A 24,987-nucleotide genomic window follows, 5' to 3' on the forward strand; every position below is an offset into this window, starting at 1 on the left:
GAAACGAGAAACATTTACAGTCCTTAAGTACTTTTTAACTGAGTACAAGTTATTCATTTCCCAATGATGTTTCTGAAAGGATGTGTAGCTGTCAAGCAGCTGTTAAACAGAAAAGGAAATTTATAAAGAAGAATATTTGGAGACCAAACGAAGAAGCTGCTGGCATTCTCAGAACAATGGACAGACCACCCCAGAGCCCAGACCTGAACTTAATATTTCTGGGGGGGGTGAGGAGGTGGGGACTTACTAACTCTGGGGGGACTGACTTACTAACTTTACCTTTTCACATCAAAGAGAAATAAAACTGCATTTGTTTCTCTCAAATCCAAATGCACTGCTCTCTCCACGCAGCCTCCTCCAATAAATGACCATAGGTTTTAAAGTTTATAAAGTTTTCTTATACAATTTAATATAAATGCATAGATGAATATTATTCACTTACAAAAAAAAACTGACCCAATCACTTCCAGGGCAAGAAAGAAAGAAAAAACGACCTTTGCAATTTTCCCACGTTTGAAAAACTGAGAAAGTCAAGAGAACAGAACAGAAAAGTGTTGTAACTCATTAGGAAGATAAGGTTCTAGGCTGGGGCGGCACGGTGGCGTGGTGGGTAGCGCTGTCGCCTCACAGCAAGGGGGGCCTGGGTTCGATTCCCCGGCCGGATGACCTGGGTCCTCTCTGTGTGGAGTTTGCATGTTCTCCCCGTGTCTGCGTGGGTTTCCTCCGGGTTCTCCGGTTTCCTCCCACAGTCCAAAGACATGCAGTCAGGCCAATTGGACATGCTAAATTACCCCTGGGTGTGAATGTTTGAGTGAGTGTCTGTGTCTGTGTCTGTCTGTCTGCCCTGCGATAGACTGGCGACCTGTCCAGGGTGTATCCTGCCTTCCGCCCGAAGACTGCTGGGATAGGCTCCAGCATCCCCCCGCGACCCTGACGGAGAAGCGGCTTAGAAAATGGATGGATGGATGGATGGATGGTTCTAGGCTGGCTTTATTTGCTGATGCCAAGAGCTTCACTGCACCTCACTCTCAAATGGCCAGTGTGACCTGTGTTTGTTTAAGATCACTGAGCAACTGTGACAGATTTGCTGCTCGATGGACTTCGGGCCTTGGGGGCACTGATCCATGTTCAAACACTGTTTTGTTGTTTTGTAACTTAAAGGGAAAAGATGTGGAAACATTACCTGCCAGACCATTCACACCTATCAGGCCTGCGGAACTGGCGACACAAACCAGATGCCCATGGTTTTTCTCAGTCATCGCTGGAAGGAATGCCTTATACGTCTGAAACAGAAGCACAAATAAACACATAGACTGAGAACAAATTTCTAACTGCAACAAAAAAGAGAAAGTTTAAATGTAGCAGCCTGAGTAGTTGCAGAACTCCGTTTTCCATAATTTAACTGGGTTCATATAGTAATTCCAGGGCATTGTTTTGTGGTTGTTAGGTGATTGCTAAATTGCTGCTAGGCTGTAGCTGTGGTAAGGTGTTGTTAGGCCATTACTATCATATCCCGGGTGGTTGTTATGGTGTTGTTAGGCCATTACTATCATATCCCGGGTGGTTGTTATGGTGTTGTTAGGCCATTACTATCATATGCCAGGTGATTGTTAAGGTGTTGTTAGGCCATTACTATCATATCCCAGGTGGTTGTTAAGGTGTTGTTAGGTCATACCATCATATCCTAGGTGGTTGTTATGGTGGTGTTAGGCCATTACAATCATTATATATTAATCACATTATGAATGACCTCAGGCTCACACTATCCTTCTATTTTGGTTTCATTAGATCTTAGTGAAGCCTTTGATACCGTTGACCACAATATTTTAATCCAGCGTCTTGAATGCTGGGTCGGCCTCTCGGGCAGTTTTAGAATGGTTTAAATTATATTTAAGCAACAGGCAGTTCATGGTTTCACTTGGAAATCACTCATCATAAGCATTAGCAGTTTCTTGTGGAGTCCCCCAAGATTCAGTCTTGGGTGTGATCTTAGACTCAGCTCTGTTTCACCCCGCATGTAAACACAGTCACTGAAGTAGCTTTTTATCATTTAAGAAATATTGCTAAACTTCTGCCTTTTCTATCTCTGAGCGATGCAGAGAAACCTGTTCAGGCAGTTGTTACAAGCAGACTTCACTACTGTAATGATCTTGTAGAAAACTACACATCCCTTACAGCTCATACAAAACACAGCAGCACGAATCCTAACACAGACAAAAAAGAGAGATCACATCATTCCTGTTTTGAAGGAACTGCACTGACTGACTATCATTCAGGGTAGATTTCAAGGTTCTGCTACTAGTCTTTAAAGCTCTAAACAACCCTAAAGCACCTGCTGACATCACAGTGTCTGTCTGTTCATGTTCTGGCATGTCATCTAAGATCTGCAGATACTGGCCTTCTACAGACACCCTCCGTAAAATACAGAAAACATGGAGAGGCCTCTTTCAGTTATTATGCATCTAAACTGTGGAACTCAATTCCACCATTTATTAGACAGTCAAGCTCAGTGCTCAATTGTAAGAAACACCTAAAAACGTATCTCTTCATATCATATCCCAGGTGGTTGTTAAGGTGCTGTTAGGCCATTACTATCATATCCCAGGTGGTTGTTAAGGTGCTGTTAGGCCATTACTATCATATCCCAGGTGGTTGTTAAGGTGCTGTTAGGCCATTACTATCATATCCCAGGTGGTTGTTAAGGTGCTGTTAGGCCATTACTATCATATCCCTGGTGGTTGTTAAGGTGTTGTTAGGCTACTGCTATGGCATCCCAAGCGGTGTTACTAGGGTGCTGCTATGGTATCCCAGGTGGTTGCTAGGATACAGTAAATGAGGGCAGGGGGAATGGGTCTGAAATTCTGATGTGGGGGCAGTAATAATTTGAGAGAAACCAGCTTTGCCATTACCCAGGTACCTGAGTGAAATCATGCAATCTGAGGGGTGTGCCACAGTATTATCACAGGTAGAAACCAAAAGCAAAACAATAACAAAATAAACCTAATCTCACCTCTCTTCACTACTGTCATTCTGTCTGGCAAGCTTTTAAACCTGCCATGTCAGCTGAGTTCAGTGGTGAAAGATGAATCCATGAGATAAAATCTAATGAGTTAACAAGAAAGACATTGTTTGCTAGTCAACCTTAGAAGCTAATTTAGCCACATTCTTTGCATGTTTAATAAGCAATGCAGTCTGCCACTCTGTTTAATCCAGACTCTACACCTTTTCTCGTTTCTAGTTTAGGAAATGAGTAAAATTAAATGCATAAATTCCCTGCAACAATACTACTGTATATTGCTTAAGCTATGTTAAGACTGGACAATTGGTACTTAGAAAACGAGCTTAGTATCTCAAATCAAGTGACAGTTTAAACAACAAATAAACAATATATCGCCGCTATTGGAACAAAATCTCGTATCTCCAAAATGGTACCTTGACAGGAGAAGGAAAAAACCTGCTGCATTTTTAATGTAAGTCAATGGAACCAGAATTTTTTCCAAGTCATTTTGGGCCGTTTCTTTTGGTCCATACATCATGAAATTTACCCACAATGTAAAGAGCAACAGGCATTTTCAAATTACACCCAAAATGACAAAAATGGAGATATGAGGTTTTGTTCCAACAACAGCAATAGGTAACTATAGTTCCAGTCTGCTGAGTTAAAACATAAAAATCTCTAGGGAAAAAATTGTAATTTGTAAATGCACAAGTAAACTTAGATGTTCAAAATCATTATGTTCAAAACTGAGGGTTCAGGAAGAACTTGTTGAGTGGATGACCCTTGGTGATGCCACAGCCATCTGTTCCTGAGAGTCTAAGCGAGCATAATTGTTCTCTACGTCTGAGAAAATCAGATGATCCTCCTTCTCCCCCATCACTCAGTAATGCTAGCTAACATGGGCATCTGTTGAGCATTGAGTCCAATGTTTTGTGTTAGCAGCAGTTTGGAAAGACTGTGGTGAAGCTTCATTTGCTTCATGGAAGCACAAGCTAGCCTTGACCCTCCTAGCTTTGGAGCACTATATGAGAGGAGACTACAGTCCTTATAGGGAATCTTGGCAACGTCGCCGAGCAGTTATTTCCAGTCACACAGGACCAGGCTCTTATCTTTTTGAATGGAGGGAGACATATGAACTCCAAACTAATGCTAAATAAAAGTATCAAATAAAATATCATAATGAATCTCAAACAACACTGGTAAGACCCGACCAATATGGCATAAATAGGTTGTACTGTTTCGCTCAAATAACATACAAAACACATTTTCTTCAGCTTGTTCTGGCTACTGCAAATGTGCATATCTCCACAACAAAGGGACTTTCCCACCAGTTCTCACTCAATTTCAACCAATGACTGTCTCGTCCTTTATAATGGGTCTGGGCAGAGCTAGCTAGCAAGTAGAACAAATTTTGTGTCTTCAGCCTTTTCACAGCCAATGCACACATGGTCTATGGGTGTGTGTATGTGTAATTTATATATATATATATATATATATATATATATATATATATATATATATATATATATATATATACACACATATACACAAAAATAAATATATATATATATATATATATATATATATATATATATATATAAATATATATATATATATATATATATATATATATATATATATATATATATATATATAAGAAACACACACACACACACACACACACACACACACACACACACACACACACACACACACACACACCTCATAATGAAAGTAAGCACAAAAACCTTAACAGCACTTTTTGGATTTCAGAAAATTACAGTAATAAATACCCAGAAATGTGCCATTGTGTTAACTTGGAGAGTCTTCTCAACAAGAACATCAGAAGAATCCATGAACTTCTTGCCACTGACAATGCCAGCATTGTTTATGAGAATGCTGACATCTCCAACTCCCTGTTTGACCTGCAAAACAAACACAACTTCAAAAGTAAGCTTAACTCAACAAACTGCTCACATACTGTCTATTATTCCCATTTCCAAAGGCAAAGTGTGATGGAACCAACTGGACCTATAGAATTAATGTGCAGTGATTTCACAGTGCGTTTTAGCAGATATTCAAGATGAAGAGCGAAGCAGGGAAGCGCGGGGGGGGGGGGTTGGCTTCTTCCCCCATTTAATGGACAATGTCCATTTACCGTAAATGTGATCTGTGTGAATACTCTGTGTGCTGTACCTGAGGACAAAGGGAGGACATTTTGAACAGTTTAAAAAAAAAGAAAAAAAGAAAAAAGTATCACTTATTCCTGGTTGTCTAGGTACAGGCTAAAAACAGCCGCTGCTCTTGGCAATGGTCGAAGGTCAGCTATGAGCCTGGGCCTATACAAACGCAACCCTCCCCCATTTCCAATAAGCTGGCCTGTAATGCCTGTGTACCACACACGTGAATGAAGATAAGATAAGATAATCCTTTATTAGTCCCACAGTGGGGAAATTCACAATGATGTCCCTTCTCCAGACACAGGTCTGGTCCACTGGTTCGATTATTCCCACCATTAAGACGGTTCAATTATACACTGTGCATCAGTTTAGCGCGTACAGGATGATAATGTTTAAACCTACACACAGTCACGCTACTGACTATTGGAGCAAGACTCCCCTGTACCTGGGCCAGGAGCCCCCTATGAATTCAATTGAACCTTTAGCCAACTGTGTTTGAACACATTGGATTTAGACCTCCACATTTAACCTATCCACAGCTAGGGGGCAGTGAGCACACTTGCCCAGAGTGGTGGGCAGCCCTATCCACCGTGCCCGGGGAGCAGTTGGGTGTTAGGCACTTCAGTCATGGACTGTCAGCCGAGGGGATCGAACTGGCGACCATCCGGTCACAAGGCTGGTTCCCTAACCTCCAGTCCATGAATGCATGATACCCCAAAAAATACCTGGTCAACGGTGGTCCCATCTTTGTCTATTTCTATTGAAGAGTGAAGTAGAGGGGGGCTGATAAAGTGCACCCATATGGTGGGTGTATCTAATAAAATGGCCAAAAAATGTGTATTTTGTGGTGTTTTGCTATTCTGTACACCCCCCCAACTGAAATGTTGGTGCACATGCATAACAGAGGTGTCACTAATGATTATTTCAGTAATCAAGTTATCAATTATTTTGATAACTAATTGATTAATCAGGCCTAACAATAAAAACAAACTTAACTGAGCAAAGACAAAGCATGCAGAGCCTTTACAAGTTTCCAAAACACTTCAACTTGAAAATACTTGAAAATGTAAAAAGCCAGGAAACAAACCACAGTTAAAATATAGTTTATATATTTATACAGGGTGAGTCAAAAGCTACAGGACACCATTTTATTTGATTTTTTATTTTATTATCGACTTTTATCTCTGGGTTCATCTTAAAGAAACTGTGTAGGCTGAGAAAATCCACAACAAACACCACCTTCAGCACCGCATCGTGGAGGCTTGTCACAGCATTTCTCCAGAGATTCTCATGTGGGTTCATAACGATTGGATCCTGCGCCTTCAGCTCCGTGTTCAGCACCAGGGACAGCACACTGAACACGTCACATAGCTGCGCATCCCAGGCAACATTCCCAGTTGTTGTTGCAACTTTGTGTTGATAACTTTTGAACCACAAGAGATATTGCAAATCTGATTGCGACAATCAAGACAATTCTGGTCTTTGATCTGCTACATGACCACCTTCCCACTGGAAAAACTTGCCCTTGATCCAATACAGCAGCTTTCAAATGACGGCCACGTTCCGGACATAGCCTAAAAAGGCCCCCTCACCCGTTACCTGCTGGGGTATTCAGATACGTCATTTTCCCTTTCGTTTCTGAAATAAAACGGTGTCCTGTGACTTTTGACGCACCCTCTATATAGCTGTTGTCAGAACAACACAAGGGCAAGGAAAAAACATACTTTTAATGTAGGTCAATGGAACCAGACGTTTTTCCAAGCCATTTTGGGTTATTTCTGTTGGTCCAAATATCACGAAATTGACAATGGGTACTTTCAAATTATGTCACAAACTGAAACAACAAAATTGGAGATACAATGTTTTCAACTAGTGAACTGTTAGTGAGATTATAACAAAGTGGAAGCGATTGGGAACGACAGCAACTCGGCCACGGATGCTGAGGGGCATAGTGCGCAGAGGTCACCAACTTTCTGCAGAGTCAATCACTACAGACCTCCAAACTTCATGTGGTCTTCAGATCAGACCAAGAACAGCGTAGAGAGCTTCATGGAATGGGTTTCCATGGCCGAGCAGCTGCATCCAAGCCTTACATCACCAAGCGCAATGCAAAGCGTGGAATGCAGTGGAGTAAAGCGCCGCCACTGGACTCTAGAGCAGTGGAGACGAGTTCTCTGGAGTGACCAATCACGCTTCTCCGTCTGGAAATCTGATGGACGAGTCTGGGTTTGGTGGTTGCCAGGAGACGGTACATGTCTGACTGCATTGTGCTGAGTGTAAAGTTTGGTGGAGGTGGGATCATGGTGTGGGGTTGTTTTTCAGGAGTTGGGCTCGGCCCCTTAGTTCCAGTGAAAGGAACTCAAAGCTTCAGCAGCAAGAGATTTTGGACAATTTCATCTCCTAACTTTGTGGGAACAGTTTGGGGACAGCCCATTCCTGTTCCAACATGACTGCGCACCAGTGCACAAAGAAGGTCCATAAACACATGGATGAGCCAGTTTGGTGTGGAAGAACTTGACTGGCCTGCACAGAGTCCTGACCTCAACCTGATAGAACACCTATGGGATGAATTAGAGCGGAGACTGCGAGCCAGGCCTTCTCGGCCAACATCAGTGTCTTACAAACGTGCTTACAAATGAGATTAAGAAAGAGATGTCAATCAAGTTCACATGCGTGCGAAGGCAGACGCGCATATATATATATATATATATATATATATATATATATATATATATATATATATATATATATATATATACATACACACATACACACACACACACACACACACACACTATGTCAAAAATGCAATTTAAATATATCATCATCACTGCCCGTTCATTAAACAGGCAAGTTTTTTTTTTCTTTCTGTCGTGAAAATCATGACAGCCTTTATACATTGCAATGAAAAAAGTGATCAAAATAATTATGCCATCCTTTAGTCCGTGTGTAACAAGGCTGTCAAACACGCAGCATGTTTTTGAATCAAATGCTTCTCATTCCAGAAACAAAAACCCCACCTCCAGTTGAACCACAGCTATTTTTCTACTGACTGGTTCCAGCAGGCTTAAGAGTGTAAGGCTTACCTGATCTGCCACTCCGTACACTTGAGCCCTGTCACTGCAGTCGACCTGGTAATAGTGCACCTTCGTAGCCCCCTTTTCCTTTGCCATGCGGACAGTTTCCTTCAGACCCTCCAAATTAAGGTCCCACAGCACCAGGGTGACGTTCATGCTGGCGAACTCCACTGCCAAATGCCGGCCGACACCGCTGCCCGCCCCTGTGATGAGCACCGTCTCACCGGCCACACTTTTCCTGATTGGTACGAAGATCTTTACAAAAGCTTCCATGAGGTAGTAGACGGAAAATACAATCAGAGAAAGCGTCTCCAAGAGGAAATTCATGGTGAGCTGCTCCTGTGTGACCTAATAGAATAGATGAAGGGCAGAGGCAAAGCAAAGTCATGCAGTGTCATGGATAAAACCCTAAATCACAGTATTTCCAAATCCATCACGAAATCAGAAGAGTCCGAACAACAGTAGCAGTAATGCCATCTTCAATATAGACTCTGTGGGTTTGTGTTGTGGCACAGAGCTGAAGAAAGCAGCTCGTGTTACAGATGTACTATCATACATACGAATCACTGATTTCATATAGACTGTTTATCAACGTGTTTATTAAACAGGACAAGAGGAAGGCGCGCTTGTTTTCTTGTTTTTATTATTTTTTCAGGAGTGGCATTAGCTGTTTACTGAGGCGAAGCCCACTGGCAGTGGCATCACAAAATGTGACAAAAAAATTGACCGATTGCCCCCTTGGCCTTCATCCATACAGTCAAGAGCTCTCAACGTTACATCTGTTAAAGTGGGCAGCGTCGCGACCACACCGCGAGGCCCGGCGTCTTACCAGTTTCAGTAATATAACACTTATTTACCTAACTATTCTCAGTATTTTCGCTCAGATCGCTCGTGCGAACTACAGCTACAGCAGACAGACACTTTTGGATATCAACATTCACGGCACAAACATCGGATTTACACATCAGTTTGACTTTAAACTCTTCCTCCAGAGTTGATCCGGACACCGGAACCTAGCGAGTCACTCTTGCCGACCGGAAGTGCCCGACGCCGGCTACGCCAGCGTAAACAAAGACGGGGCAAGCGCGGAGGTTTGCGTGCTAAGTTAAGGCTAAACCCACACCGGCCGGCGTTACCTAGCGTTTTTCTCGCCAATGTTCGCTCGCTGCCGGGAAAGCTGGACGAATTAAAGATCTGGACCCTCACACAGAGACGGCTCAGGGACTGTAATTTGATGTTTTCACGGAAACGTGGCTAAGGGGCGATGTGGCGGACAGCGTGGTGGAACTGGAGGGACGTGCGCTGTTCAGAGCTGACCGGTCAACCGCGACAACGGGGAAGACCCGCGGCGGAGGAACCTATATCTACGTAAACAAAGCGTGGTGCACGGACTCTGTTGTAGTGGAAACCCACTGCTCTGCCGACCTGGAGTTCCTGACCATTAAATGCAGGCCCTTTTATGCGGCTCGTGAGTTTAGCTGCATCGTCGCTACTGTAGTCTATGTGCCTCCTGATGCTAATGATAACTCGGCTATGGAGGCTCTCTGTGCTACCATCAACAAACTTCAAACTACATACCCGGACGGAGCCTTTATTGTAGCAGGGGATTTCAATCACACTGATCTAAAATCTGGATTACCAAAATTTTATCAGAATGTCTCCTGCACCACAAGGGGACAAAAACGTCTACACGTTTACACAAACGTGGCTGATGCATACAAAGCCACACCCCTCCCCCACCTCGGACTTTCAGATAAACTTTCTCTGTTTCTACTCCCCAAATACACTCCAGTCATTCGGAGGATCAAGCCTACAACCAGAACAGTAAAGATCTGGATGGATGGGGCTGACTCCTTCCTTCAGCACCAGTTCCAGCAGACTGACTGGAGCGAGTATGCAGCCCGGGCCACCACGGCCTCACACATCCACCTGGACACCTACACTAACTCTGACCTGGAACACATCAACAACTGTGTGGACAGAGTGACAACACAAAAGACAATAATAATATTCCCAAATCAGAAGCCCTGGATGAACAGAGAGGTTCGCTCTCTGCTCAAAGCCAGAGATGCTGCCTTCAGGTCAGGAGACCGGGAGGCTTACAGCTTGGCCAGAGCCAATCTGAGGAGAGGAATATCCATAGCCAAGCACTGCTACAAACAGTGGATGAGGAGCACTTTACCTCCTCTGACCCTCGGCGTATGTGGCAGGGCATACACACCCTGACAGACTACAAGCCACCGAGCACTGCGCCATCCACCAACAGTGCTTCACTCCCTGATGAGCTGAACCACTTCTACGCTCGCTTTGACCGGGGTAATAAGGTGACATGTTTAAAAAACGATCCTCCACCAGACGATAATCCACTTGAACTTTCCAATTCGCATGTCAGTTGCATGCTGAGCAGGGTGAATGCACGGAAAGCAGCCGGCCCTGATGGTGTACCTGGCCGTGTGCTAAGAGCCTGTGCTGAGGAACTCTCGGGTGTCTTCACACACATCTTCAATGTCTCGCTGTCCCAGGCAGCTGTCCCATCCATCTTCAAGTCTGCCACCATTGTGCCAGTACCAAAGCACTCAACTGCTTCAGCCCTGAATGACTTCCGACCTGTTGCACTCACCCCAATCATCTCCAAGTGCTTTGAAAGACTAGTTCTTTCCCACCTGAAGTTCTGCCTACCTGCTACGCTGGACCCACACCAGTTCGCATATCGGAGCAACAGATCCACTGAGGACGCCATCTCCACAGCACTACACACTGCACTGACCCACCTGGACTGTCAGAACTCATATGTGAGAATGCTCTTCATTGATTTCAGTTCAGCATTTAACACAGTGATCCCGTCCATGCTGATATCCAAGCTCAACCATCTGGGCATCAGCACATCACTTTGCAACTGGATTTTGGACTTCCTGACTAACAGACCCCAGTCTGTTATATTAGGCAATCTCCATTCATCACACATCACCCTGAACACCGGCGTTCCACAAGGCTGTGTTTTGAGTCCGATACTGTACTCCCTCTTCACCCATGACTGTGTACCTGTTTATGGCTCAAACACCATAGTCAAGTTGGCAGATGACACCACGGTGATAGGCCTGATCACAGATAATGATGAGACGGCCTACAGGGACGAAGTACAGCATCTCTCCTCATGGTGCCATGACAACAACCTGGCACACAACACGCACAAAACAAAGGAGATCATCATGGACTTCAGACGGACTAGGAACCAGGCTCACAACCCCATCTCCATCAGTGGAGTTGCAGTGGACCAGGTGTCCAGCTTCAAGTTCCTTGGTCTCCACATCTCCAAGGATCTCACCTGGTCCTTGAACTCCTCCGTCCTCATCAAAAAGGCGCAGTAGCGCCTTTATTTTCTGCAGAGCCTCAAGAAAGCTCACCTGTCTCCCAGGATCCTGGTGAACTTTTACCACTGTACCATTGAGAGCATGCTCACCAACTGCATCTCTGTATGGTACGGCAGTTGCTGCGCTGCCGACCGCAAAGCACTCCAGCGGGTAGTAAAAACGGCGCAGCGCATCACAGGCACCGATTTACCCACCATCGAGGACATACCACAAACGCTGCATGGGCAGGGCAAGAAACATCAAAGATGTTACCCACCCAAATCATAAACTTTTCAGCCTCTTACCATCTGGCAGGCGTTACAGGAGCCTCCGCTCCCGCACCAGCAGGCTTAGGAAAAGCTTTTTTCCTGAGGCGGTTATCCTGACGAACGCTACACAGTCACTTTAAAAAACTGCACTTCCTACACCTTCTGCACTGATGATATACTTCATTCATAAAACTTTCATTTGTATTGCTGCTCCCAGTGCATACATAATGCACTATCTGTACAGTATCTATTACATCTACATGTCTATATTTGTATACGTATGTGTATATAATAACCTACAATCATATTACTGCATATCTCACTTTATGTATGTGTTATGTATATATGTATATTATATACTATATATTCAATATGTACATTCCTGTATATAAACTTAATACACAGATATATAGATACATATAACACTGCATATATAACACTGTATATTTTATATTACATATTTCACATTTCACTTGTACACACATTTATGCACTGGTCACTGTTACCACCGCACTTTATGTAATATGTTATACATTATGTAATTTATGTTATACATTGCACTTCTGGTTAGATGCTAACTACATTTCATTGGCCCTGTACTTGAACTCTGCACAATGACAAAGTTGAATCTAATCTAATCTTAATATGTGTTAAAACAAAAAATGTCTCCCTGATTACGACATGGGTAATTCATAGTTTAGTTCAGAAAATATAATCACCATAACTTTTTTATATGATTTAAAAGTCAGCAGTGCCTGTTAAGAGGGCCTGGGTTCGATTCCCCGGCCAGACGACTGGAGTCCTTTCTGTGTGGAGTTTGCATGTTCTCCCTGTGTCAGCGTGGGTTTCCTCTAGGATATTCTGTGTCTGTCTGCCCTGCTATGGACTGGTAACCTGTCCAGAGTGTATCCTGCCCACCCGATGACTGATGGGATGGGTTCCAGTTCCCCCCAGAAGGAGAAGCAGCTTAGAAGATATTAGATCATATTTTTATAATTTTACAGTGTTTTTATACTTGTTATGTAATTTATTTTGACTTACGTAAACATATGTTTCACTTACTTAACAATATTTGGTATAATGAATTGCTATGCTTTAATACAAACTAATAGAAAAAAAAGAAGCAGCACATGCCAGTGGGATTCTCCTCAGTAAATGGCTAGTGAACTCCTGAGCAGCACATGCCAGTGGGATTCTCCTCAGTAAATGGCTAGTGAACTCCTGAGCGAACTTCTGTGCTGCATGTGCCACTGGCGAGTGCCACTAACCGAGCGGCATATGCCACTCATTACCAGTTATCGGTGGCATGTGCCACTAACCGAGCGGCCACTACCTGCTGGACTGAACCCCTACAGGCTTGTTTTGACCTGTTGGTCATACCGACCCAGTGCAGCACGCGGTTCAACGTCAGCGCAGCAGCGTAAAACTTTGTGAGAGTCTGTTCAACATAAATGATGAACTAACCTAACTTTGTGTAAATAGAGCTCAATATAGAAATATGTCCACATATGCAGTCGAGACTGACGCGGCTTTTTTCTGAATTTCTACAAACACCATTTCATTTTATAGTAAATGAGTTTGGGCTGGTTTATGTTTATGAACAGACGCCTACAGATCAACATAGTAAAGGAGCTCATCTGTGATCCTGAGTTTAAAGCCAGTTTTTATTCAACTTAAACTTGGAACTAAGTTGTAAATAAATCTGAAACTGAAACTTTGCTTGTGTGTAAAAAGTGATTTTAGAGCCACTCGGTTCTCCCTGATGGAAACTGTTTACCTTCAGTGTTTTGTGCTTCTGATCATTTTAATAGACGTCAGCGTCACTAATTAATGACGTTCTATTAAAAGACTGGTTTACCAAGAGAGACGCTGGAGGACTTTCACCTGAAATGGGTTCATGAAGCCAGTCTGGTTATAAAAATGATAACAGGACATCAGAGCCAGAATTACTCTTTTAGTACTTTTACTTTATACTTAAGTACATTTGAAGGGAAATACTTAAGTAATTTTACTCAAGTGGAGGTCTAAAGTGAGAAATTTCTACTTTTACTGGAGTAATATTTTACCTGGGGTATCTCTACTTTATCTCATGTATTTGATCTCTGTACTTTGTCCATCACTGATTAACAGCAGGCTTGGGCTGTGCTAGACTAACTATCGTGTAACACATATAAGGTCAATAATAAAGAACTAACACAACTAAACTACATTCTCAGGCTTTTTTGCCACATGACTATTCCTTACAATCATACAGGGTAGCCTTTCGGCCACTTTGCATTACAGTCTCAAGTTTATAAGCTTATTAGGCCTAATATTCCTTATTATTGTTTCTACGGAACTCTAAGGGCTGATAATGAATGAAAGTGTAGTTTCAGTTAAATGAGAATTCCACCAATTCTTTTCCCAAATATTCTACATATTGGATCATTGTGTTTACACACACTTAATTATCTGACAGCTGCAGACATGATGCGATCCGATTATTAAGTGCATGTAAACACACTCACCATCTTTTAGGGACTATTTTGCCTCATGACACCCTGCATGTATTCCTGCGCCATAAATGGGTATACAAAATATTTTTATGCCACAATGTGCTCTCAAAAGCACCACTAAAATGTGTCTCAGTCGTCAGGCAGTCAATTCACAACCATTTCATGTAATAACATTGTGTGAGGGAGCTTTTAGGGGTGGAGGTCTGGTTCCTATCACCACCACTGAACAATTCTTTTTTTATTTTTATTTTACTGATCAATGTTACAGTAACATACATTCTTTAACCCCTACTTCCCAAGCCATCTACCCCCCCCCCCCCCCCCCCCGCTCCCTATGCCACCCCCTCTCTCCTATAAATGTACAAGTGAACATGTAGACATTTTGATCAGTAGTAGATTAGCGTAAAAATAAAAACAAGCATTAATAATGATACTGACAGTATTGCTGGCTAACAAAAAGATATAAAATACAGTGTCAAAAAAATAAAGTAAATAAATGTAATTAATTAAATAAAACAATAAATAAATAAGTTATAAAAAAACCACCACAGTTCAAATCTATTTAGCATTCTGCTTCTATTCACTTAAATTGGACAACTTTTTAAAGTATGTGATAAAGGAATCCCAGACCAAATCAAACCTGTCTGCCACACCTCTCAAACTAAATGTAATCATTTCTAAGTTAAGGAAGAACATGACGTCTGTTAACCACAGAGCATGTGAGGGTGTCGTGGAAGCTTTCCACCCAAGAAGAATTCTTCTCTTAGCTAAGAGGAGGGCAAAATTTAGTGCCTCAGTCATGCTAGACTTCAGCGAAGACTCCAGGTGTACTCCAAACATTACGAATAATGGGTTGGGGCTAACATTTCTTCCAAAAGCTTCGTTTAAAGAACTAAAGACAGCTTTCCAATATTTCTCAAGCTTCGAGCAGGTCCAAAACATGTGCAATAGGGTAGCTGGCTCTTTATCACATCGGGGGCATAAGGGATTTACCCCAGGGTATATACTAGCCAGCCTGGCCTTGCCTAGGTATGCTCTATGAACAAGTCTGAACTGGATTAAATTCAATCGAGGACAGGAAGAGGACGAATGTATCTGTTTTAAAACTTTGTTCCAAAGCCCCTCCTCAACCTCAAACCCAAGTTCTTGCTCCCACTTAGGCCCAACTGTTGAGGGGAAATCAGTGAATGACATTAGGATATTATAAAACTGTGATATCAGCCCTTTTGAGTAAACAGGAACTGCAAACAAGGTAATTCAGGTAATTCAGGTAATTCAGGTGGTCGTCCTGGAAACAGGACAAAAAGTGTCTGGGCACAGTGGCGAATTTGAAAGTATCGAAACATATTGGTGTGCAAAAAGGCTGAATTTGGAACACAATCCGGAGAAGCTGTGAAAGGTTTCATCATCATATAGGTCCCTAAAGGTAGTAATTCCCAATCTTTTCCAGGTGCCAAATGTGTGATCTAGTCTAGAGGGAGTAAATAGATGGTGCTTATCTATCGGGCTTAAGGTTGAAGCTGAAAGGAAATTAAACTGTCGGCGGAGCTGTATCCAAATCTTAAGCGTGGCTTTAACTAAAAGATTAGAAGAATATCGGGAAGGAGACAACGGGAGGGAAGAGAATATTAGTGCTTTCAGAGATGAAGAGTGGCATGATAGCGATTCCAGTACACACCAGCTAACATCTGATGCATTAACCCAGAAACCAATCTTTTGTATGTTGGCTGCGAAGTAGTAAAATAAAAAGTTTGGTAGGGCTAGACCCCCCTGGTCTTTGGGCCTCTGTAGAGTTAACTTACCAACTCGAGGAATTTTACCACCCCAAACAAAATTTATAATTGCTTTATCAAGGGTCCTAAAAAAAGATTTAGGTAAAAATACCGGAAGACACTGAAACAGGAACAGGAATTTGGGAAGAATGTTCATTTTGACACTTTGAATTCTACCAGCAAGTGAGAGGGGAAGAGTACTCCACCTCTGAAAGTCCTCCTTCATGGATGACATAAGGGGGGAATAATTAGATTCTTGAATGGAGGCCAATGTACAGGCTATATGAATAACAAGGTACCTAAAACCATTTTGAGCTAATCGGAAGGGAATATTGGTTTGAGATAATTGGACTGTAAGAAAATTAAGAGGAAAATATTCGCTCTTATCAAAATTTAGCTTATATCACGAAAAGGAGCCCAACTCTTTTAAAATGGCTTGAGCAGCCGGCATTGAAAATGAGGGGTGACTAATATAAAGCAAGAGGTCGTCAGAAAACAAAGTTTCGTTGTATGCAATGTTATAGCGTATAATACCCTGTATGTCTGACGATACTTTAAGGGCAGTAGACAGAGGTTCCAAAGCTAAAACAAACAAAGCCGGGCTTAACGGGCAACCTTGACGAGTGCCTCGTTGTAAAGAAAAAAAAGGAGAGAGAACGGAATTAGTACAAATTCTAGCTGAAGGGGAAGTGTACAGAAGTTTGACTCATGAAATAAAATTGTTCCCGAAGCCAAACTTGCCTAGGACTGAAAAAAAAGGTATTCCCATTCTAAACGGTCAAATGCTTTTTCAGCCTCCAATGAAACAACCGCCTCGGGAACTTTAGAAGAGCTGGAGGAGAGTGCAATATTTAAAAGCCTATGGTTGTTAGAGAAAATATAATGCCCTTTAATAAAACCAGTTTGGTCATCTGAAATAACCGATGGAAGGACTGATTCTAAACGTTTGGCCAGTACTTTCGCAAGAATTTTGTGCTGGTTACAAAGCAGGCTGATGGGTCGATAAGAACCGCATAAGGTAGGATCTTTATCTTTTTTCAGTATAAGAGAGATTGTTGCCTGGGTAAGAGTTGGGGGAAGACAACCATTTTCAAGTGATTCCTCAAACATTTCCAGGAGAAGAGGCGATAATTTTTCTTTAAACTTTTTATAAAACTCCATACCAAAGCCATCTGGGCCTGGTGTTTTTCCGCTACTCATAGAGCAGATTGCATCTGTAATCTCCTCTAGTGTAATGGGGTCCTCTAGATTCTGTACAGTGTCAGGGTCTAAACTAGGCAGTTTTAATTTTAAAAAGTGTGTATAGTATCTGGGTTGAGGCAGCATTCACTAGAATAGAGTGTAGTATAGTATTTGACAAAAATGTTAATTTCTTTGGGATGAGTTACTATATTGTCTGATGAATCTCTAATTTGGGGTATTAATCTGGAGGCAGTAAGCCTCCTCAGTTGATGGGCCAATAGTCGACTACCCCGATCGCCAAACTCATATATCCGACCCCGCAGGCGCCAAATATAAGCCTCCGCTTTCTCTGTAGCGAGGAGATTGAATTCCGCCTGAAGGTCTGTGCGTGATTTCAACAAGTCAGGGGAAGGTTTTTCAGAAATTGTTCTGTCCAATTCAATTAGTGATTTAGAAATGTTCTCCATTTGTACCCGTCTAATTTTGTTTTCGTATGATGAGGATGAAATTATGTAAGTACAGCCTTCAGTGATTCCCATAATGTTGCCTTAGAAATCGATTCTGACCTGTTAGTAGCCAAAAAGAAGTCAATGGAGTCTGAGATCTTGGGACAAAAAAATTCCTTTGTAAGAAACTGAGGATTTAAACGCCACTGAGGAGGATCTTTATAATATAGGCCAAACTTCATGTCAATTTGCAGAGGAGCATGATCAGATATGACTATAGCCAAATAGTCGACAAAGGTAACAGAATCAAGGTGGTTGTTAATAAAAAAATAATCAATACGTGAATATGATTGATGAACTGGTGAAAAAAAAAGAGAATGATAGAATGATTTGTTGGAGGGGTGCAATGTGCGCCAGGGGTCCACACAGCTATTATCCTCCATAAAGAGGGACAAATACCAAGCCATCTTAGAAAGTGAAGCCATTTTTGAGCTAGATCGATCTAAAACTGGATTCATAACGCAAGATAAGTTTGTGGGAGTCAAGGTTTGGGAGAATAGATAAAAGCCTTTTCACAAAGTTCTCATCGTCCCAATTCGGGGCATAAACATTGACCAGTAGCACCTGTACTTTGAACAGTTGGCCAGCTACAATGACATATCTTCCCTCCCGATCTAAAATAATTTCACTTGGTATAAACTGAACCCTTTTATTAATTAAAATAGCAACTCCCCTCGCTTTTGTGTTATAATTAGAGTGGAACACTTGATTTATCCAAGATTTACGCAACTTATTGTGTTCCAATTTGACTAAGTGGGTCTCCTGGAGGAAAACAATATCTGCACTCAAAGTTTTGAGATGGGAGAAAACTTTAACTGTTTTGGTCTGGGACTGTAAGCCTTTAACATTCCAAGAAATAAATCTTACTGGGTTATGTTGTCGGTCGGCTGTCCTTAACATGTACATAGAAAGAGGGTAAGACTAAGAAGCAATGCCAGGGACAATGATAGAAGAAGTGGCAACATAGCAAAGTGGCAAAAAACTTCAGACTTCTACTTCCAGTAACGGTACCCTAAGCCGAAATTTACAACAAAATCCCGATCCCAACTACCCACTCCCCAGGACACTGGAGTGAAACAACTGCAAAAGAGAACATTATATAACAGACAAGTTATGAGCCAAAGCAAAGACCCAAACAATGACCCAGTTTAAATGTACTAAGGTAGAGAATTAACAAGTATAGCTGCTTATATACAACTACACCATAAGTGACTTCGTCAGAGATCAACCTTATCAAATTAAGAAGGCTCAAACTTCTTCTCCAAGTGGGTCAATATATTTAAGCAAATTTAAAGCAAGAACACTGCTTCACAGGCCCTAGGTTCGATCCATGTCCAGTTCTGCGGTATCCACTTCAAGCAATACACAAACAGTTAACATGTCAAAAGAATTTGGCCTTTATCATAGTCAGTACCCTCAAAGATGGCCTTCTCTAATCGTTGCTGACCTGCCCTTTAAGGTGTCTGTTCGTCGCAAAACTTCTGTGCAGCTTCTGGAGTATCAAAGAACCTGGCCACTCCATTCACCATCACTCGAAGTCTAGCGTGGTAAAGGAGTGTGAAGCGGACTCCTCTCTGAAACAAAGCTGCCTTAACTGGTTGGAACGCAGCTCGTCTGCGGTAGAGCTCTGTGCTGTAATCAGGGAAGAACCGCAGTCTATTTCCTTTATACACGAGTTCGTCCCTGCTTTTCCTCATCACCCGCTCCTCGTCTTGAAAGCTATGGAAAAGGACCATCGTAACCCGGGGTTTTCCACCAGTAGTTCCCCTCGCAATGGTCGAACGGCCGAGTCGATGGGCTCTTTCAATAATCGGCTGACTCTGACACAGACTGGAGCGGAACAGCTCCATGAGGAGCCCCGTCACAAACCCGATCGGATCAGTTGATTCCAGCCCCTCTGGAATCCCAACGATTCGCAGGTTGCATCGTCTCGAGCGGTTCTCCAAGTCGTCTAGCTTCTCCCCTAGTGAAGCGTTTGAGTGCTTGAGCAAGCAGCACTCCCGCTCGAGCCGCTCCAGTTGGGTGTCATGGACAGTCAGTGTTGACTCCAATTCACTGACATTGTTCATGTGCGAGTCAAATGTCCGCTCCAGTGACTCGAGTCATTCGCGAATCGGTTGAAGTGATTCATTCAGTATTCTGATAGTTTTCTCCATTTTTTGGTCTAGCTGTTCACCTCTTGGAGGGGTGTCGTCGTCGAAAGATGAGCCTGCAGTGGGAGCGAGAGATGAGCTATTTTCCAATAAGATCGGACGCTCTCCCGTGCCCGGGTCTTCGCGTGGTGCGAGGCTGGAGGAGGAGCTTTCCAATTTGAACAATTCTGACTCATTAAGTTTCTCTAGAACAGAGCGTTTAACACCAAACACACTCTGAATGCCTGTTTACATCTTAACCATTTAATTATGCAGAAATTCTGAGAAAAAAAAAAGGTGGAATTCCCTTTTAAGGATCATTAGTAAGACACTAACAATTAGGTTAGGGAACTGGCCCTGTGACCGGAAGGTCGCCGGTTTGATCCCCAGAGCCGACAGCACATGTCTGAGGTGTCCATGAGCAAGACGCCTAACCCCCAACTGCTCCCCGGGCGCTGCGGATAGGGCTGCCCACCGTCCCGTCAAGTGTCTCACTGCCCCCTAGTGTGTGTGTGTTCAGTAGAGTGTATGTGGTGTTTCACTGCCCGGATGGGTTAAATGCGGAAGTGAAATTTTCCCATTGTGGGACTAATAGGGTCAATTAATCTTAATGATGAACAGTAAGAAATAATCTCTTACAGCGAACAGAAAAGATACTGTACATTAAGTGAGCCTGAAAGTGCAGTCATCATTGTGCTTGTGTAGCAAGGTGCTACTGAACTGTAGTACAGAATTAAATCAAAGGGGCACAGCAAGCTTCTAACTAGGCTCGGGAAAAGGAGGGTTTTGAGCAGCGACACAAACACAGAGGTGAGATTTATAATGGTGTATTCAAGAGTTGACATTTATCAGCAACCACAGTAGACATTTGAAGAAATGAACAAAAGGGAAACATTGAACTTTAGTCCACAGTTATAATGAGAAAACAAATAAACCAATAAAAATATTCGCCACCCGGGTAGTCTTTTTTTTTCCTTTTTCCTACGTTCACGTTAAGTTCTGTTTATCAAAAAAATTTGTCCGTATATACGAGTGTGTGTGTGTGAGGGTGTGTGAATGTCCAGCTAAAAAAACTTGCGCGTCCGTGGATCTCCCTCTCTCTCTGTCTGTCTGTCTCTCTCTCTGTGTCTCTATGTCTGCCTCTCTGTCTCTCTCTCTGCCTGTCTGTCTGTCTCTCTGTGTTTGCATCTCTATGTCTGCCTCTCTCTCTCTCTCTCTCTCTCTCTCTCTCTCTGTGTCTCTGTCTCTCTCTCTCTCTCTCTGTGTCTCTGTGTCTCTCTCTCTCTCTCTCTCTCTCTCTCTGTGTGTCTCTGTCTCTCTCTCTCTCTCTCTCTGTGTGTCTCTGTCTCTCTCTCTCTGTATGTCTCTGTCTCTCTCTATAGCTGCCTGTAGAGCTGCTGCGCGGGAGGTCAGGATCACGTGGTTCGCTGGCTCGCCATCTCTCCTTGTAGCTTGCAAAACTTAAACCATTAAAAAACCCAGTCTGCATAATATCAACCCCGCACTGAAACAATATGAAATACTGTTACAATACTTCATGATAACACAAATACAAAGGCTCATACTAATTTATCTGGAAACTCCATGTCTTTAGGAACTTATTAACTAGCCCTACAATGTCATACACAAGAAAACTCCTCACTGAAAAGAATTACAGACAAGCGCAATTCAATTATTTTACATTTGCACACCCAAAAAAAAAACACAACACAAAAGAAAGGCTTAGCCGCGTTAGCCTACATGCTAATCGGAAACAATTAGCTCCGGTATCAGCATAAAACATCACTTATACGGCTAAATAAACTTTAGTCTCCTCCCGACTGGTTTTTATAGTTACACACATTTAGGATTCATCATATTTCTTAGGATATAGTTCATTTTCAGCATGTTTAACTCTTAATGTAGCATCACGAGCTAACTAAGCTAACTAGCTTGAAAGAAGCTTGAAGCTCTGAACTGTAACGGCTGTTAAATGAATATTAGGACTTTCTCTGCTAAGAGTTCTTTGGTGGCTCCTATCTCGTGTAGTTACTTGCAAAATAAAGCATTTCTGCACGTATTTTATCTGCGAACTCCGTGAAGGAGCGGCTCTTTAAGGGTTCTTTAGTCAAGTCGGTGGTTCTGTACAGTGCCATGAACAGTCAGTGGACCATTTATAGCTAAATGGGTCTTTGTGTGGTGAAGCTGTTCTTCTATTTCGCTGCTGTCAGAACAAACCTTGCATCTCCATTTTTGTCATTTTTCAGTTTTTGGCATAATTTGAACTTGCCTGTCGTCCTTTACACGGTGTGTACATTTCATGGTGAAAGGGCTCAAACAAACAGCCCAGAACCACTTGGAAAGACGTCTGGTTCCATTGACTTACATTAAAAGTAAAGCAGGTTTTTTGCCCCTCCTGTAAAATTCCAATTCTGGACAGCAGCGATATGTTTCTTTAAAATGGTTCTGCATAGCACCAAAAAGGGTTCTTCTATTGTTACAATGTTAGGCTTGAAATAATAAAAGAACCCTTTTTGGTGCTATAGGGAACCATTTGCTGAAAAGGTTCTATAGGGAGCCACACACACACTCACGCTCTCTCTATCAGTCAGAGGAGCCTTTTCACCATACAAAGAACATGGTATGATGGTATGAAGCATGAGGAAAGTTCACTGAGTGCGTATGGGTCTATATATAGAACCCTCGCCTTTACCAAAGAACCCTTGAAGAACCATCTTTTTGTGAAAGACAGAGATTATTTCACTTGATCACCAATAAGCTTGACACCGTTTGTAGTACAGACGATGAAAACTATGCAGTAAAGGGGAAATGAAGCTCCTGGAGTGAGCATCTCTGTAACAGACGAGTCCCACACTGTGGCTTGCTCACCTGCCCGTCTGCCGGCTCTCAACTCCTGGCTGCTCCTCCTCGGTCTCCTCCGCCACACTCCAGTCAGCGACACGAGCCTCTGCTCTCTTAAAAGCTGCGCCTGAGGAGCTGAAGTCACTTCGAAACGCCTAAATGTAAACCTCCTGTATGCATGTGGAGAAACCTGTGTACAGTTAAGGAGCTTCTTCCTGCGTCCCCTGAGCAGCCCTGCCTACCAACTACATTACCCACACACCCCGCGTCACGTGGTCCCTCCCTCGGGGCGCCTGGATCGCAGGTGTTTGTGGGTGCTTTCATCAGGACGTTTCTTCTTCTTCTTCTTCTTCTTTAAGCTGCTCCCTTTAGGGGTCGCCACAGCGGATCATCTGCCTCCATCTACTTTCACACCAACCATCTCCATGTCCACCTTCACTACATCCATAAACCTTCTCTGAGGTCTACCTCTTCTCCTTCTACCCGGCAGCTCCATCTCCAACATTCTTTGCCCAATATATCCACTATTCCTCCTCAACACATGTCCAAACCATCTCAACCTGGCCTCTCTGGCTTAAAGGCTGAGAACTTGTAGCGAGAAGAATCATCTCCCTCTGCAGTGTCTTCCAGGTTTCTCTAACGCTAGAGGGCGCTCCCGAGTCCAGAATGAATGGGTTGATATGGGGCGTTTGAGCAAAATCATAGTTTATAAATGCTTAAACATCTTTAATGTAAAAGAATGCGGCCATTTCCTGACAACAGAGCAGCTTAAAGCGTTTTAACACCGCTGTTATATTTTTAAGAGCTTTTAAAACAGCGCCTCATGTTGGTCCATGACGTCAGTGAGCGGGAACAGCCAATGAGCTGCTCCGCTCGCCCATCAATCATCAGGCTCTAGCAGTAAAGCCCGCCTCCTGCTGCTCAAACCCCGTTGGCTGTAGAAAAAAAGGAAAAATATCGGCGTGTTTTCTGTTTGTTTTTTTTTTTTTTTTAGTGAAATACATCCTTCTACTTCCTAAAATTAAAGGAAAGTTCTGGGCGAGTGATTAGAAATTATTTTAACTTTTCGTTCAACCCCTTCATTGAGGACTCACTCGCGGGCACCCTCTGCTGTTCAGCAGGCCTGATTTTGATATAACGGGGGAGATAGGAAGTGGCCGGACTCCTTATAACACAGCTCTGATAATGGCACGAATTAAAGTGTTGTGGTACTCGGTTTTGAGATCGCAAATAAACAAAATTTTAACTTAGTCTCATGTCAATATCATTTGAACTTGGTATCAGCCCTAAAATCACTTGAACTCAGTCTCTTCTCAGTCCCAATATCTTGGTCATGGTCTCAACAGCACTTGGACTCGGTCTTGTCTCAGTCTCAACATCATTTTAACTTGGTCTCAGTCTCTATATCGTTTGGACTCAGTCTTGTCTCGGTCTCTATATCATTTGGACTCGGTCTCAGTCTCACTATTGACATTATTTGGACTTGGTCTTGTCTCAATCTCAACATCATTTTAACTCAGTCTCAGACTTTATATCAGTTATGCTCAGTCTTGTCTCAGTCTCGGCATCATGTAAACTCTGTCTCGTCTCATTATTGACATTATTTGGTCTCAATGTCATCTCAGCCTGAACATTATTTGGACTCTGTCTCGTCTCAGCCTTGACATTATTTGGAATCAGTCTTCTCTTGTCTCTGTCTCGTCTCATTATTGACATTACTTGGACTCGGTCTTATCTCAGTCTCGACATCATTTAAACTCTGTCTTGTCTCATTCTTGACATAGTTGGTGATTCTAAATAAGCTTTAGAGATGAAGGGACAGAGAAGATCCTCACTATTATTTGCTTTCCAAAGTTACAGTGCAAAGTTGGAGTAAGACTGTAACATAATAACAATTAATAATATTTTTGGCCATATATTATCATATATATTATATATTATTAATCTGGCCTCAGTCTCGTCTCTGTCTCAGCCACTCCTGGACATTACAAAGTCTCAGTTTTGGTATTAAAGTCTCAGTTTTGACTCACCTCTAGTGTTTTTGACTACAGCACCACTATAAAGTATTATCTATTTTTTTTTCTTTTTTTCATTTTTAACTTAGTGCCCTGAAGAATGTCTCCAGCAGATATGACCTGTTACCCTGTGCATGTTTAAGTGGAGCTGTAAATGCAGGTTAGATTGC

At 42.6% G+C, this 24,987-nt stretch overlaps 1 protein-coding gene across 1 annotated transcript in view; it reads right to left on the minus strand.

Moving 5' to 3' along the window:
• sdr16c5a (short chain dehydrogenase/reductase family 16C, member 5a) overlaps nucleotides 1–23,243 on the minus strand; it is a 36,119-nt gene extending 12,876 nt beyond the window's left edge. Inside the window, exons 1-4 of the mRNA XM_017712241.2 lie at nucleotides 22,830–23,243; nucleotides 8,265–8,603; nucleotides 4,792–4,923; nucleotides 1,184–1,283 (exon numbers count right to left, since the gene is read on the minus strand). Coding sequence (XP_017567730.1) covers nucleotides 1,184–1,283; nucleotides 4,792–4,923; nucleotides 8,265–8,582 — 550 coding nt within the window. The 5' untranslated portion in view covers nucleotides 8,583–8,603; nucleotides 22,830–23,243. The remainder of the gene's footprint in view (nucleotides 1–1,183; nucleotides 1,284–4,791; nucleotides 4,924–8,264; nucleotides 8,604–22,829) is intronic.
• Nucleotides 23,244–24,987: the final 1,744 nt, after the last annotated feature.

This window comes from Pygocentrus nattereri, chromosome 19 (genome assembly GCF_015220715.1).
Source record: "Pygocentrus nattereri isolate fPygNat1 chromosome 19, fPygNat1.pri, whole genome shotgun sequence".
NCBI lineage: Eukaryota > Metazoa > Chordata > Actinopteri > Characiformes > Serrasalmidae > Pygocentrus > Pygocentrus nattereri.